General features: G+C 36.3%; 1 protein-coding gene across 2 annotated transcripts in view; it reads right to left on the bottom strand.

Annotated features, from left to right (window-relative positions):
* Window positions 1-17,876, bottom strand: part of BABAM2 (BRISC and BRCA1 A complex member 2) — a 168,189-nt gene that overhangs the window by 137,071 nt on the left and 13,242 nt on the right. For both annotated transcript variants that reach the window (XM_051782898.1, XM_051782899.1), the window contains exon 3: window positions 9,747-9,823. In XM_051782898.1, the coding sequence (XP_051638858.1) occupies window positions 9,747-9,823 (77 nt within the window). The remainder of the gene's footprint in view (window positions 1-9,746; window positions 9,824-17,876) is intronic.

The following is a 17,876-nucleotide window of genomic DNA, read 5'->3' as shown; positions in this document are numbered from 1 at the left end:
CATGAGATGACTTCAAGACTCTGCTTGAGTAGTGAGATTGGCAATAAACTGTATTCACCTTTGTAAGCTCCACAGTCAGGGGTGAACCTCAGGAAAGCTGTGGCAATAGGTGCAACATGGAGGTTCAAGCAGGTACAAACTCTTACCCTTCACAGCGTTTTCAGTTCTACCACAACATGAAGGGAACAGAGCTCACAGTAAGTCCCAGATCATCATCATATGCAGTGCTCAGTGTAACAGTCAATTAAAATTGGCATTATTAGTTTAACACACGAGGCGGTAAACTTTTACAATTTGAGGTTCAGGTCAGCTGCATATCCCACGCAGTGATTCCTGCTGTGGGATGAGAGACATTTGAAGAAGGTACCCTCTCTGTGGTCACACTGAGCTTGGGCACATCATGTTGCAGCTAGCCAAACCTATTATCTACTTCACATGCTCATATTTCTTCTTTACCATCCTCTGTCATATCCCTTCTTCCATTAAATATCAGTGGCATATCAGTTCTTATCCACAGCGAGTGACCAACTATGCAGATACTTTGGTTTAAAAAAGTTTTCATGACCTACTGATCCCAAAGAGCTATTCAGTACAAAGGACAGAATCCAGAGTAAAAATTAACATTGTGATTTTTGCTTTTCTGTTACTATTATTTATAATTGATAAAATTGCTTCTACTTGTCCAGGGTAAACATGCCTCAAATTCAAACTCCCAAGTCCCTTCAATAAAAGTCACTTTGAGACCAAACGTATCAATATTAAAGCCAGTGTGTATATTAAGACTATTTTTCCCTGTTGTGTAGTCATTTTCCAAAAGGCCATACGTTACATAGCTACATAGGTTCTCTAGGCTTCAAAACAAATAAATCGATATTTCAGTGCCTGTTAATCATACAGTCACAAAACACTATTGCTGAGACCATACTCAAAACATTTTACAACCCCATGGAACCTAAAAATCATGCTGTTGTCCTTATTTTCTAACTAAACCAGAAACGTATCATTTACACTCTCCTTCCTACAGTACTATGGGTTTTTATCCAAATGTAAACCCTAATTTATTCTACTACAATCGAGCCTCACATAGGCTGGGTGACATTTTAATAAAGACAAAGAAGTTCAGAACAAAATTCCACTTCAATGTTAACAGTTAGAAAAGAGCAATGATTCTCTATCACCAGTGGCTTTCATTCTGGAAGTCAAATACAGCATCTTACCATTAAAGATCTGACCTTAGAACAAACATTTCATGTATTTAAAAAGGAAAAAAGTCAAATCTTATTCTAAGTCTTACTTGTGCCATGAATCCAAACACATTCAGCTAGTTTCTAAAGCAAAAGAAAAAAGAACCTTTTTTTGAACCATATCAGATAACCATCCTCATCATCCCTGGTCTCTCTAACTTTTCTGCTCTGATTTGCCCTTCCAAATAGTTTCACTTATGTCTTGCTTAATTTACTGTCTTAAGACAGAAAAAGTAACACCTTTGACACCAGAAAGCTTAAGCCTAAGGAAGGAGTTTGCCCTGTTCTGAACTATGAGCATGAGCTATTTTCATAAGTTACACATGCTCAACAAAAGTACACCATAACAAACGAGGCTACAGATTAAGGGAAACATCCTAAGTCTGAGTTTGTTAAATACTACAATCCAGAGAAACTAAAACTGCAGCTAACAGTTTGCTTGGCAGGGTTATGACGCATAAATAAAAAATGCTCCATTACACTCAAATAAAAGGTATTTAAACAATCACAACAGCCAACGCAAGTCTGGTTTCACTTCACATAAATATTAACACTAGGCTCTGCGTGAGCTTACAAAATATAAGGTGCTAAATATTTTGAATCACAAGCTAACAGTTTGTCTTGACTTAGTAGAAATATCCATTTTGTAACAAGTACTTACATGGTATTACCTGTGGCTTACCCTTTTCAAATATAAATGTGCTGGGGTAAATAAAAATAACATTTTTAATCAGTAAAGCCATTTGCAAAATTATTGTGCTTAGAGTTTGAGAATGGTTACCCTTTTAACCTGGGAAGAAAAAAAACACCAAAAAAAAAAAAATCAATATAATCTTGCATTCTTTCCCCTTCTCACCTAGATGAAACCCTTTTCCTTGCATCTTCAGCACATGAGCATGTAGTTTTTCATACATTTCAACTCTGTTTGCCCTTATTGCCTTGATGGAAGGCAAACCATGTGGTGTTCCACAGTGCTATCGACAATGACCATTCCAGTATAAGAGCAAGGCAAGCAAAACCTTCACACTCAAACCATACTTATCTCAGTTCTGTAGATACACCAGGAAATAATTACTTTGGTGGAATTATATTTCCAATTACATACTACTACAGAATTTAAAATTACTTCTATAAAGTTAAAGCCATCAAATCAGAGATAAATTTAGAAGAAAAAGGATGTATCATACTCTGTTGCTTTTCATTATCCAAAGATATTACTTTCTTTTGCTTTTTTTCTCCTCAGGCAAACAGCATTAAATTTTGAAATACTTTACTTTAGAGAATTTCAAAAGAAAAGTTAATATGCTCCCAATAGACAAAAAGATAGAAATATTAATACTTAAATCCATAATTTCTTATGGGCTGTTCTTTTGTCATCTATCAAAATGTATAAGCAAATCTAACAAAGGAATAAGACTTGACTACAAGCAAGACAGGTAGGTCTTACTCTGAAACTGAGAAATCTCTGAAATCCTTACAATTGCTTTCTACTGGCCTATTCCACACACAGGTTTTCTCCTCCTGGTAAGTTCCTTTTCAGGGTATTTTTCTTTAGTTTTTTAACCACACTATAAGTTTGGTAGTACTGAAAGATGCTATGCTAAGAGTGCCACAGCATTAACATCTCTGTTTAACTAATGGTGGCAAAATCAGGAAGCAAAGTACCAGTCAACTTCCCAAACTCTACTTTTGAAAGGATATCCATCATCTTCAGTTTCTTCTGATGCCAAGAATTTTTAAGTCAGCACTAAGTATGTAGAATAAACATGTGTGGCCACCGCAGCCTGAAATAAGACCAATTTGAATGGAATTTGTTATGAAGGAGATCAACCCATTTGGCTTTTAAGAAATCCAAATGCAACTTGATTATGAAATGCACTCACAGATAATATGGAAAACTGCTGAAGCAAGAGACCAAATATATGTGGAGAATCAGTTTCATGAAAATACAGAAAATGTTCTTGTTGAATATTAAAACGAAAAAGTCAGGAGAATTGTACTATTCATCAATTCAGAATGCTAACCTGTCCCTTCTAGTAGCCATGCAAATTGTAGACAAAAGCTACTGATCGGTCTCTTCTATAAACAAACTCTTACCTAAACCAGCCATTATTAATTGTCTTTACAGACAGAGAACTCAGTTACTCACTACAACCAAGATACTAAGTCAGTACAGTCAGTAAGTAGTATGAAAGGATTTAAATGAACTAAACACAGACCTGCCAACTTGTCACTGTGTTCCACCCTAAAGATTTTTGCTGTACAGGCTTTAAGTCAAACACAGTAATATAGTTACCTATAGAGCCTTTTATTAATTGGTTGGCAAGAAAGATTAATTCCTGAAATGACAATACAACTTGTTAAATACAAAACTACTACTACTGAAGGAAGATACAGGAGTAATTCTATTTTGGTGTGGTATTGCTGCTGCCAGGCTATTCTTCTGTCAAGTAAAGGATGCTGTTGAGTTTAATTTCTGACTTCACGTGCAAATCAAGGTATCAAAAAAAATGCAAAAAAGTCATTAATAAAGACTCAAAAACATTTCAGAATAGAGGGACAATTTGCAAGAAAGGTATTTGATTGTATCAGAAAAAAACCAACCTTCTCTGTACCTCTCTGACACTCCAGAAGAAATCCCAGCTACTCCGCTACATGCAAAGCTGCAAAAGACCCAGTCTCCATAAAGTTGGTTCAGGTGATTAATCAAGTTGTTTAGTGTCATTTGACATGCCTCAGGGCACGTTTATGACATGCTTTTTCAGAGAGATCAGTGTCATTTGGGTCAGCAAATGTGTCATTTGGAACCTCAGTTAGACATCTATAATTAGGCTAGTGAATCAAGTCCCAGTTTTCCAATAAAAGAAAAAAAATATATAGGAAAAATTTGCAGGATGTTAATTTGATTCTTGGACAAAGGATTGCAGGTGTGGGTGTTTTTTTTCTTTAACTCAACTAACAAATGTTGCTGTAGGAGAAAAAAAAAAGAGCTGTAAGACTGTACAGAAAGAGAAATCACATTCTTTTGCAAAGTGGGCAAATCAGCAAAGTGGAATAAAAATAAATGAGTTGGCTTCAAAGCTGAGCAAGAAGGCATCAGGACAATCTCAGTTACTTGCACTTCTGTAGCTGGGTAACTGCTTTCTCAGAAATGTTAGTACTAGAACTGAAGAGGACAAAGATGATAACAGATAATACAAGAAGGGATAAGATATTGGCAGAAATTAAAGCCAGGCAACACTGGAGAAGTTAAAACAGAGACACAGGGTAAGTCAAAAAATGTGAAGGTGAAGGATAAATACATTTAACCAAATGGACTGCAGACCATCACCAGTATGTGCAGCCTAAACAGGAGAGAAAAGGAGGAAAGAGCAAAGTTGGAAGGCACAATGGCAGTACCAGTGTGGAAGCCTAATGTAAAATCTTTTAAGCCTCCGTAAGTCCACACGTGCACATAGATACTTCTAGGGTCACTTCTCTTGATGCAGAAATACACTGTTTAAGACTTACACCTGCAAAAACTTCTGATTTACTTGCTCAATAGAAGTCCACTACGTAAGGAAAAGTGGCAAAAAACCCCACAAAAAACACAAGTGAGAGGAAGGTGATTATTTAAAAGAGGAAAATATTGTTGTAAACTTTGTATTCAATGAAGAAATAAATATTGCAAAAAGATCAGACTATCTCTTGACACTCCCATTAGGTACATTCATTGAATAATGAAAAAGTTACTAAAGGAAAAAGATTTATTCTTCCTGCCCTGTAAAGCAAGACTCAGACAAACTTGAGAAAACATATTGCCTGGAAAAATCTATGGCACGTTGCATGACCCAGCAGAAACACACCATACAGGTAAGGATATCACCTAAGTATAATGTGAAATACAGCAATCAAGAAATCCTTTCTGTAAGAGCCTCAACTAAACCACAACCTGTGTAAAATAACTGAATGGTGCACAAAACACTGACACATTCATTGCAGCAACATGGTTTATGAGAATTCTAAATCTTACAATAACTTGCAAAATTGTTTTTACAATTGCTTATTGGCACGATAAACAAGTGTTTAGCAAATAAATTTGCAAAGCAGCCTTTAAAAGGGCAACAAGGAGGTCAGGCTCTTCTTTATCTTTTTTGTTGTTATTTTTAACTGCTTCCTTAAAATAGAAAGCCACAGGAAGATTGGATGAACTTACTGAAAGAGTTCCATCACAGGAATAAAAGCAGATGAGATTTTGTATATTATGGGCAATATTCTTAGACTAGTTAGGCAGCAAAACTGATTTCCTCCTCTAAGGCCGATAACTACAATGAGTAAGGAACTAACAAACAGAAATCAGAAGCAAAACAAAAGAAAAACTAAGCTTCAAATGAGAAAAAAAGCAATGTTCTTCGGGATCAAGGAAAACAAAGTGGTGGCAGTAGAACCCAGAGCTATAATCCACTCACATAAAAATAGCGAAAATCAGACAGAATATGAAAATACTAGAGTTCAAGAGGCCACAGAGAACAGTAGCATCACAAGGGCAACACATTGTTTAATCACTGTGAAATTCCAGATGACAGCACTCAAGGTCAGAGAGGGAAGGAGGCATCAGTGCCTGAAAAAGAAAATGTGAAGAGCACAGGAAAAAAAAAAAAGTCAGACTCTTTTAGCAAGCAGCAACGAAAGCTTGAATGAAAAAGGAAAACCAAAACCAAAATATTCCAGGGTTTGCTGGAACAAAATTGTAATTTGATTCTAAATGATGTATTTTAATTATTAATATTATTCAGTAGACACTATTGCAGCTTGTAACTGTGCTTATCCTGACAATTTCTACTGACATCTGCCATGATGTTTTATCAACTAAGACCTCAGTATCTGCAACAGTTACAGAATGCTTCACCTCAAAATACACAAATACTTCTCCAGACAGAATACTGAACTTTACTAAGCAGATACTGCTGTTCAGTTAGCAATAAAGGATAGCTCTACATACCACACAAAATCAGTTTTGTCGTAGGAACACAGATTCAACCTCTTACAGGGTATTACAGACAGCCTTCCAGAAATTAAAACTCCAATTAAGAGCTTTGAAAAACTCAAATACAGAGAAAAGCATCAAGTTTAATGTAACAACATTGACTTCTGGATGAACTAATAAAAACAATATGGCTGTCTCAGATTTTAATTGACAGGCTAATAAGAGCAGGCTCAAGTTTTCTAACCATTCTCGCCATGAAAACCAAAAAAAAAATTCTTTCCTTTAGAGAAGAAAATAAGGTAAAAGTGCCTCCCTGAAAGCATAATTTGAAAATTTCTGAAGCGTGATGGAAGATAATTAGTATGACAAACTAATTTATCTTGAACACTGGCTTAATATTTTCTTTAGTATAAAATTGTGGGTATCTCCAAGGTCCGTGGTTGGAGCTGAGTGAGTGTTCAGTGTAACATTCAAGCAGTTCTGAATACTTGCAAGAGTAAGGTGAAGGTAAGCCAATCTGAACTCACAAGACACTTGCTGTTACCAAAGCTAACAAAGCAATTATTTTACACTACAGGTAGTCAGCCACTGTCTTGCCTGCAAGTACACTTTCTCCTTTTTCAAGAAACCGTGAATTTTCTGGTCTTTCGCAAAACAGGACTGTAACTATGCAGTTATACTTCCCCAAAGCTGCATACCAACAGTTTTCAACACACTAGGATTCATGCTGGGGTGTTTGTGCAGTGGCAGCGGTTATGATTGATGATATACAAAGACCTAATCTGTTGCAAAGAGGATGTAACACAAACCACAAAGGAACTAGACACTTCAGCCTGTGTTTAGTACCACATACCGAGGCCCATACACTGGAGATCCTGAACATTTTCAGCCAATCCTTTTATTCTGGCAGATTTCACAACTTTCCTTTGCAGAAATATTCTGTCCTTGAAAGATAACAGATCTAGCAACAGCTACAACAAAGAATCTAAAAATCTCCGGTTGCACACTATGGCTGTCTTCCCCTGCCATCATTACAGATCTAAACACAAATTTATTAAAGCTTTCTTGAATGTCCTCACATCACTATTTATTCCACATGCTGTGAGACTGAATGATTCACAGCATTTTCAAACATTTAACACTGAAACGCGGAGGATTATTATTACTTGAATTCACTATTATTAGATACTTCTGAAAAAGATACATTTGTTTACATCACTCTCAGTTGGTCTTGTTAAAATATAAAACGTGGTTAAAATGTGTGGTTTGGGTTTTATGAAGGTGGAGAGAACAGTAGCATTACGGTTTTTTTTGTTGTTTAATTGCTTATGTGATACTAAAAATATAAGAGCTCATATTTCTAGGTATTTTAATGGGACTACAGTCATTTAGCATATTAATATAGTCTGCAAGCCTATGCACTGCATATGAGCATTTTAATCTATTAATTTTCATTTATGAATTAGGAACACTCCTAGCCTCTACCTAAAATAAGAAAAGACTTAAAGCTCTCAGAATGCACGAATAGGGCCCTGTATGGCGATGAATAAGACAGTCACATAGAAAATATGATACCATTTTCTAAAGCATGCCATCCAATGAAGCTTCTTTTGACTGCATCTTGATCACAGTCATCAAACAAGACTCAAGTGGAATTTACTACACATTGCAGAACACACCAAGATCAACAAGTTTAGTCTGCTACACAGTACAACAATTTTAAATACATATTCTCCCTCATAGGGTAGTTGGCTTCATATAATACAACCACTACTTAGTAAAAATTCTGAATAAATGCAGAGCCACATCCTTTTTCTTCAAATACGTGCTAGCTAGGAATTAATAGTCCATTTTTATCTTGTGAGAAAGAACAACTAGTACTCTTGAGCCATAATCTAATATATTTAGAATAGACAAAATAGTCATAGTAGGCTGATACATGAGCCTGGCTCCTCTCTCGAACACATAAGCAAACTTCCAGATCAACTTCTGGTAAAGACAACTTCCCTTATAGGTGCCAAATGGAAGCTTAAAAGAAATATACAAGAAGTTTAATTTTGTTGATTTCTGTTCATAAAGGATAAGGACCTCCAGTGCATGACATAATGACAAAAAAAATTATTGCAGAAGGAATGCAACTACATTCTTAATATTTAAAATGTCTTAGAGAGCTACAGCATGTGTATGATGCAGTCCAAATGGATACTACCAAAGCAGTGTTTTAAATGCTCACCATTTCTGTTCACATCAAGTACTTGCTTCTCCAGATAGCATATTTTCACAGACTCACAGGATAGCTAAGGCTGGACAGCACCTCTGGAGACTGCCTAGTCCAGTCCTTCAGTTCAGAGCAGGGTAAACAGAGGAGATTGCTAACAGCCATGTCCAGTTGGTTTTTGAGTATCTCAGGGATGGAGATATACAAACTACACAAGCTCCAAGCACAACCTTTTCCACTTTTTGACCGTCCTTGCAAAATAGTTTTTTTATAGCATTTGAATGGAATTTTCTATATTTCAATTTGTAACCATTTCCCTTTAGAGACTGCCACTGAGAAGAACCAGATTCCTTTCCCCCATGAGGTATTTATATATATTAGTAAGACTTGCCCTGAGCCTTTTCTTCTTGAGAAGCCTCATCTATCTTGGCCTCCCCTTGCACAACAGATGCTCCAGTTGCTCTAGTCATCTTTGTGGTCTTTTGCTGTACTCCTTCCAATATGTCCATGCTTTTCTGGTAATAGACAGACCAGACCTGGACATAGTACTCCAGCTGTGGCTTTACCAGAGCTGCCCTAAATCTGTAATTGCCAAGCTTTGAATTTTACTTCATCTGAAATTCTTCATGCTCTCTCATATTTCAGTTGTTAGAGATGAAAAACAACACAACCATTTTTCAGCAGTTTAAGTGTTTAGAAAACTTTACATTCTAAAAACATACAAACCAAAATTTTATTCTAATCCTTTGAACCAAAACATAAACTAAGACAAACAAAACACACACCAAGAGTGGGCAAATGAGCTAGATATCTACAGATCCTCTAAGCATAAGAAGGATTTAACAATACCACTAAATTAGCATTTTGCTAATCTGGTCAATTATACCAGTTATTGTTTAAAGATACTTAATAAAATAAGAGAATGACATCTTTTATTGGAGCTTAATAAAGAATTCTTCCTAAAAGAGACAGAAAGAAACAACACAAAGCACATACAAATTACAAGTGAGTCTAAAAATGGTCATGAGATTGTCTAAGTTATAACATTTAGAAATATATAAAGAAACATACAGAAATACTAGGGGGTTGGGTTGTAAGTTTTGGCTTTTATAACTCATTTTTTCAAAATACTATCATGGAAGGCTGTAAACTTAAATATGAGATATTCTTCATAGTTGTGTGCTCTTGCAGCTGAAGCTTTAAGAGAAAACAACACAGGTATCTCAAAACTCATGAAGTCAGACACACTGGAAAACTTAACGAGATATGGAACAGTGAAAAAAAGGCCAAGATACAACAGCAGTATTTTTTAACTTACATTTGAGAGTTTCTCCAGCATAAGGGATGTGTAGCTTAAACCGATCACAGCTGGGTCCAGGGGTCAGGGACGTACAGCTGAAAATGAAGACAAGAGAAGAATGTCCTAAGTAGTTACAGATGGCAGCAAACACGAACATTATTCTACAGGATACAAATGACTGATAGTAAACATGTCGTGACTACTAAAAATCCTTATGAATCTGGGAAAGAAGAAAAGGTGGGAAAGACGCAGGAGGCCTATCCTCTTTTGATCAACAGTTCCCACAACAGCATAAGAAATTTAAGGATCTGTGCCAACTGTCTCCCATTTTATAATGAAAACACACATGCAAAATGCTCTGGTTTTGAGTGTATTATTAGAATGGTAACAATTAGTCAAAGTCATCAAGTCCTCTACTTTGTATACAATTTTGCAGGCCACAACTCTCTATGTCACAGTAACACGGTTACATATTCCCTATCCCTGCCACCCAGATAACTGGGATGAATTTTAATACACCAACATTTATTCATTTTTTACCTATTATAACATTAAAATTTTCGCTTGTGGAAAGTCTCACAGTAGCCTTCAGGTGAGCAAGTTTCATAACAAGGTACCTGAGGCTATATAACAACTGAGGATGTATGTTCATGATCTGTGACTCTCCAGTTTATCTGAAACAGCAGTTGGGCCTCATGGTGTAAGAGAGCATTTTACAAATAGAAAAGTCACTAGAAAACTGTTTAGTGTCTAGGCCAGAGATGACCAACTTTTTCATACCTTTTAAATCATGTACCAAAATATTTGCATACAAAAAACCCCAAACAAAAACAAAATCTCAGCTGCAAATGGAGAAGCAAAGGGACACGAATTGTTTCACTGGCAGGAATTGTCCCTGAAGCTTTCTCCACTGTAGGCTGCTGTGCATATGACAGGTTCCAGGAGCAAAAATACTGGAAGTCCTTAGAAGTTCATTGCTTTATGTTTCTAGGGATCCTGATAACTCTGAAATCTTCTTGCCAGCCCAATATAATTGAGAATTTTTTATAGCCCCAGCACAATTGTTGCAAGCCACTTAAAGCTCAAAGCTATACTGGCCGACTCTAGAAAAAACAGTGAGTGATAATAAGGTACAGAAAGGTAAAATAATTTGCCTAAACTTATACATCAGATCAGTGGTAGAGCTCTTAATACACACCACTAAAAATATAATGAACAAAACCCACATCTACTGGGCCATACACACACCCTAAAGCAAAAAGATGGGTAGGCCAGAAGACAGAAGAATTCTGATCCTACCTTCGGATCCTCCCTTATCAGAAACAACACAGTAACTGCTGCAGCTCTGTCTTACTGCACAAGAGGCATCGGGCACATGGAGCAATCCCAGTTCTCACTCACATACTCAAAATGGTTGGGAGAGCCATTTCTCCAAGATGCTGGCTCTACAGCCGCTTTTCCTCTTTCCACTTGCAAGTTCAGGAAACCACATGCACTAACTTCAGATTGTTTTTACTCAGTGAGCTACATAAACTATTTACTCAAATTTGTGCCCATGTGTAGCTTCACCAAAAAGAAGCAACCACAGAACTACAAAACAATTAACTTAAATGAAGTTTCCATAAAAATAGTAGAAAACATAAGCAAACCACTTATGTGCACCTAGAATCTAAGACATGCAATTAAGAGACAAATGCAGTCAACAGCCTACACTGATTCAACAATAATACACCACATTTTTTCAGTATCATTACAGAAATTATATAAGTGTCCCTTCAAACAAAAGGGAAGAGACACATCCTACCTTAACTTTAGAAAGGTTTTTGCAAAGTCTTAGGAGAGTACCATGCAAAACAATTTACAGAAACATAATTGAGATACAACTACTTCAGATACTGCAGACTTGAATGGAAAGCAAGTTTCAAAACAGACTAGTTCACATCTTGCTTCATCCAGGAAGAATGCACTAACTTGGTTTTCTTTTGCTGGAATACTACTTTGCATTTTATTGAAAGACTGATGATGGAAAAGAAACGACGTTTATGAAACCTGTCAATGATGCAAATGTGAAAGGGAATGCAGCATGCCGGACAACAGAGACAGACCTGAAAAATGTTTTTATTTCATGGTCTGTACTGCTTATTTTTAAATTACACCTAGGTAGGGCTTAGCAAGAACAGTAAGCATCACCAGCCTCACTGAGAGTAAAATCAGTTTGAGAATATAAAAGATTGGATCCCTAGTGCAACAGAAACAAGAGAATATAATTTTTTTCCAAGCTGTGGTATTTTAGTAGGTGAGAACAGCAAAATGGGAGCGCCCATTGTGAAGGTGTTTTAATGTCTGTGAATGAGTTTAACAGCTATATAGATACTATTATCTACTTCTAAAGTATTTCTATGGTTTACAACATATATAAGGCCAATTCTAGGAAGCATACCAAAATCCTCCAAAAAAGCACAACATAAAAAAACCTTTTTCAGGTTCTAAAATATCTCTGCAACAACAGTTAACATTTAATGAAATTTTCTTTCAAAGTATCACAGGTCACAGTCTGAGACACTTTTCTCAAAATACTATCAAAATTACACTGTTGTCAGCTTTTCAACAGACACAAAAGTTTCTGATCTTACAAATACCCTACAAATCTTTTCTTTTAGCACAATGGGCCATTTGGAAATATTACAGAAAGTATAATATTCTTTAATATTAAAATAAAAGCCTGGTTTAATGGTAAATGTCCCTAAAAGCAACATTAAGTACTTTTCCTATATTATTATATTGCACTAGAGATGTTTTTAATTTTACTGGTCTAGAAGTGATGGAAAGTGACAGTATTCACAGTTTCCCCCCCCTCTCCCCCCCCAAATTGCTCTGGCTGGGCTGCACAAGAGACTTCAATAAATGCAACAGGCCGAGTAACCAAGCAGGAATCTTACATACATCCATTTGAAAGGAGGCAGCTTCTTTTTAGTATAAACAGTAAAAGAATGAAACTCCTATGGAAAATAAAAATTTTGGTTCATGTAGCAGTCTATGTCTGTCCCTATTTCAACAGAAAGCCACAAGTAATGGCCTGTGTAGGGACATAATCTGCCTGAATTTCCTTAACAGAGAGAACCTCTTATAATTATACACGTCTGACCTAGAAACATGACCTCTATCTTCTCCAAAATGTAAGACTTTTGTCTTTTGGAAATGTGATCTTTTTACTTAATCTGGTCCACACAAATGTCACACTTGAAAAGGAATTACTTGTAACGAAGTCTTTAAAGGTTATTTGTTGTCCTGTCTTCACAGGGAATTGACAGAACAGAAATACTTGGTGTTGAAAATTAATTTCAGAAGCTGACTTCATCTCATGATATATGGATGTGTTATCTCCGTCTTTATTAATGGAAAAATATTACACTGGTTTGCATCTCTTCATCTAAATAATCAATATTTTACACAGGAAAGTCACAGAAGCAAGAATTAATGCTCTCATGCTCAGAGCAGAGATATGTCTTAGTCTTCATAAGATGATTCATGCTATACCACAAGATCTTCCACAATGGCTTCCCTACTAGAATATCAAAGAATCATCAACTTGACAAGTTTCTGGGATGAAGGAATATTCGTGAGTGTATCGCTTAAAATCATGTTGCCCTATCCAAAGGGGCTGTGCTGAGACTTACAGCTGGAAACTGGTAGATGGAACTGGGTACGCAAGCAACCACAGCTCAATACAAACCTTTCTCTTTTTCAGTAGATTTTAGCTAAGTTCCTTGAGCAAATACAGCAGATTAAACTTCAGTTGAGATATATTACATCCCTATGGAGTAAGTATTCCAAGTAGGAGACAAGTTGTTGAGTGTTTGACGCATCTTACAGTTGGGATTGTCTGTGACCTATTGGGAAAAGATTTCTTTCACAATGAATAAAACTAAACCAGTTCTTATACAAAGAAAAAGTCACTGTCAGCACCAGACACTTACTTAGAAGTGTTCGGAATTCTTTGCCACTCACAAAAGGAAACAAAAAAGATTATCCAAGAAAAAAAAATAAATCAGAAAAGTCACTCAGTTTTCCTGCTTGGAATAAAGCATCAGCCTATAATGATAGGTATAGTAGAAAGTATTTTTTTTTGCAAAATTAATTCTGTCTGATTTAGAAATGCAGTTCTACCTGAGTTTAACAGCGAGGTTTTATCTTATCCCAATGTATTTGCGATTAACTATTTTTTTGAACTGACACTTCTTCTGTTTAGTTTAAGCTAAAAAAACAAAGCCACTTTGATATTTTACAGGTCTGAAGCCACGATGATAAGGAGGACTCTGATAATCTTAGATTTCAACATGGTCTTCCTATCAACTAGTCTTCTAAAACCATCACTTGAAAGCATTCCCAAGACAAGCAGTTTTAAATCATTTGGGCTCTGGTAAGGTCTTATCCAAAATTATGTTCTGTGCCAACTGAAGGAGTCACAAAGAAACAAGAGCACAAGTGTTTACCACCTTAATCCTTAAAGTCAGGAGATGAGTGGTTATTCTACCCAAAGACTTCAAAAAAACCAAACAAACTCATCAACACCCCTCTCCAAATCTACCTCTTTATATCCCAAAATTCCAGTAAGAAGCTTGTTTTTTATACAACTCCTAAAATCCACTGCTTACAACCATATAAAAGTATAGCAAATATCCAGAAATGCCATCAGAGGTAGCTCTATTGAAAAACGGGCCATCTCCTTTTTATTTTTTCTTATTTTAATCTGTGATATAGGTGTAAGCCCCAATAGTCATGTCAGATTTATCTGATGACTATCAAATTCCCTGATTATAAAGTATGCAATGTGTTTAGTCATTCTTCCTTCATAGATCATAGAGAAGCTTTACTGCCTTCACTATCTGAAGACAAATCATCAGTGAACTTTACTGTACAACAGCAAAGTAAAATTAGACTAAGAAATTTAGCCTCTATAATTTCAGGAACTTAATACTGAGACTGTCTAACCAGAATAGTCAGAGATGCAAAAGCTTCTTTAATCTCATGGTGCTTAGGCTGCTATGCTTGCCATTCTGGAGGATCAGTACTTTTTTGGATAACAGACAACTTTTATTTGCTCACCAGGCTGTTGGTGTAAGAGCCAAGAAAGCTTCACAGTGAGTAAGAGATACCCCGATGGAAAACACTACTAAAACCAACACACTCACAAATAAAAAGCAACACCACAAAGTCAGTTGTGACCACTGGCTGTATTTCAAACCCTTCACAATACACCTAGGATATGTTTCCAGTTGCTCCTATATATACTGTAACATATCTCCTATAAAGACACTGTTAGGGAAAAAGGAGGTCAGATTCCTTTCACAATACAAGAGACTAAAGAAGAATGAGTATTATTTTAGGAATGACAAGACACAGTTCAATCAGAGGTTTAGAGGCTGAAGGTTTTGTCAGCAAGAGTCAAATATAACTCAGAGGCAAAGACAGGTTCATCGTTTGTTAGTAATAAGAGGCAGCAAACTCAAAATACACCCAAAACTCTGATGTTGCGTTTGATAGGAAAAACACCTTAAACTCCAGTAGAACAGCCTTTGTCAATGCCTACAGCTTCCTCTTTCCTCCAATTTTTTAGATGGAAATCTGCTCCAGTGTTCTCTGAAGACACAGCATTTCATCCCATTTAATTAAGAATTAATTGCAGAATTCACAACAGATGGGTAAGTCATGTACAGAGGCATTAAGAAAAATTAAAGTGTATGGAGGAGGGAGGAGAGTAGAAGGAAGACCAGCAGGTGACAGGTTTTTTGCAAGGATCAGGAAACAGAAAAATGGTGAAAATCATGTTTTAGAGAGTTGACACTGACAGTGAAAAATCGTATCATGCTGCAGCTCGCTGCAGCAGTGCACAAAGCTTAAGAGGCACCCAGAAGCCTGTGAATACACAAGAAGAGTACTGAGCAGCTGCTGCTGAAAACAAACAGATCCAATCAAAATTCTATCAATCAGGCAAAATTTGAAATGGGAGAGATAGTCTAGTCAATCAATTTTCATCTTCAGTTCCCCTTCTTTATATAGAGATATGTATCACACATATGAAAGAGAAAGACTTGCACTTAAAAGACACAAACCACTGCTTTTGGAAAATCCAGTTACATTTAGAGTAATCACTCAATAAAACCTTCATCTACTGTAAGTGCTGATTTTCCTTCACATATATTTTTCTTATATGAAGTTCATCACACTAACTAGAATTTTTAGAAAACCAGCAGAACATATACCCTAGAAAAACAACCACTCACTTCCCTCCTGTACCCACAGACAGATTTGCATTTTTTAAAAGTAAAGTTCAAATAACTATTTAAAATCAATTCAGTGCCAGCAATCTGCTTTCAGAAGAAACATTACACAAAAGCATCTAGTGACTACTATCTGTAGTAAAACAAATATTGCAGTTGTTTATTAACAGAAAACGTAATTTTCTTAATATGAGTGACAGTTTGCCTAAGCAGATATCAGAGGTGAGGAGAGCTCTGGGACTTTTTCTAGAACTGCAAATCTCCTTCACAGCTGCCCCAATCTTGTGGCAGGCATTCTGCAATCTCCCACAGTATGGCTGTCTCTGCTGGAGGCAGATGTTCAGTCCAGCCTCTGTGAGGGAAACACAGGAAGCACACATACATAAATATACATTTTTAAATCATCTCCGAGAACTTCTATATTAAATTAAAATACATAACCCCCCCCACGGCTCTGATTTTTTATTTTTTTTTTTAGTGTCAAACTCCTTGCTCATTTAGCCTACAAAGGTTAGGTTTGGAAGAGCCCTTTTCCAGTCACCATAGCAGGACAGGTTGGAAAGGGCCACCACAAAAAGAAACATGAAGCACCACACCTATTATAATTGCAAGTGTACTTGAAAAAAAAGCTCTGAATACAGACTTCTCAAAAGTTTCCATTCATAGAATCCCTACAGTTTAGGGTGGGAGCTCATTATTATTGGGTCTCAGGGAGCTACTTATGATACTAATTAAAAAAGAATTATTAGGAATTGACAACAGAAAGTTTTCAACAAAAGACACTTTGCAAACACACTTTGCAAACACTGCTGATAATCAAACTGATTTCCTTTGTAAGCAAGATCTTTTACACTCTGGTAATTGCATAGAATTCTTTTCAAAAACTACATATGGCACATACATACTCCCCAAAAGTATAAAATAGAAACAGAAAATGGAAGTTTTAATGAACGATTAGAAAAAATGAACAGAAATAAAGACAATTGCAATGGGATAATGCTAATAACATACACTCCAGTAGAGCATGTTTAGGTAAATAAACTAGTGAATTCACAGTATCATAAACTACCCTTCTGTCACACATTCAGGCAAGGAAAAGTCACTACTTCATTATACTGTAAGACCAGCTGTACCCCAAAGCCTTGGAACTCATAAGCAAATTTTTAGAGAAGAGTATGAAGGATGGCAGATGCATCCTTTGGATTTACTTCATCTCCCTCCCCTCCTGACAGACTCAAATCCTGCTTCATATTTTCACAACTGCCATTTGATTATCTATTACTTTGCAATGAGTTAGAACCTAATAAGGTCGTAAGTTCTGTTTCTAATGTTCACTAACGTGAGTTCAATTTCTGAAGAAAAAAGAAAAATCAGACAGGGAACATTTCTACTTTTAAATTACTCTAAATGAGAACCATTCTTCACCAAGTATAAGATTATAGTCAACCACCTGGAGTTTCATATCCTTTCAGTGCTCACAGAAAGAACACACTCACGGAGCAAGTCACAAAAGCTGAGCTATTATAAACGTCAGCTTTAATAAGTCATTTAGCATTGCTCACAACACCGGCTGTAGTAACCATAAGGGCTCCCAACCTATTTTCAAAGTAATTTATTTCACACCATAGAACTGTTTGAGTTATTGGAAAATACAATGAATTGGTATCAGGAAAAAAACATAGGGACCAAAAGCATAGTCCATGTTTATATATTTTCTCCCTTTAAGAAACTAACTAAACAACAGACGGGTGGCATCCCTGCCCATGACAGGGGGTTGGAACTAGATGACCTTTAAGGTGATGACCTTCCAACCCAAATGATCCCATGATTCTATGCATATTAGGAGGGGTCCAGTGATCCTATGTCT

This window comes from Manacus candei, unplaced genomic scaffold, assembly GCF_025592945.1.
Source record: "Manacus candei isolate 608988 ecotype Guabito, Panama unplaced genomic scaffold, ASM2559294v1 h1tg000017l, whole genome shotgun sequence".
In the NCBI taxonomy this organism is placed as follows: domain Eukaryota; kingdom Metazoa; phylum Chordata; class Aves; order Passeriformes; family Pipridae; genus Manacus; species Manacus candei.
Note: the sequence above shows the minus strand (reverse complement) of the source record. Positions and strands in the feature narration are given on the sequence as shown.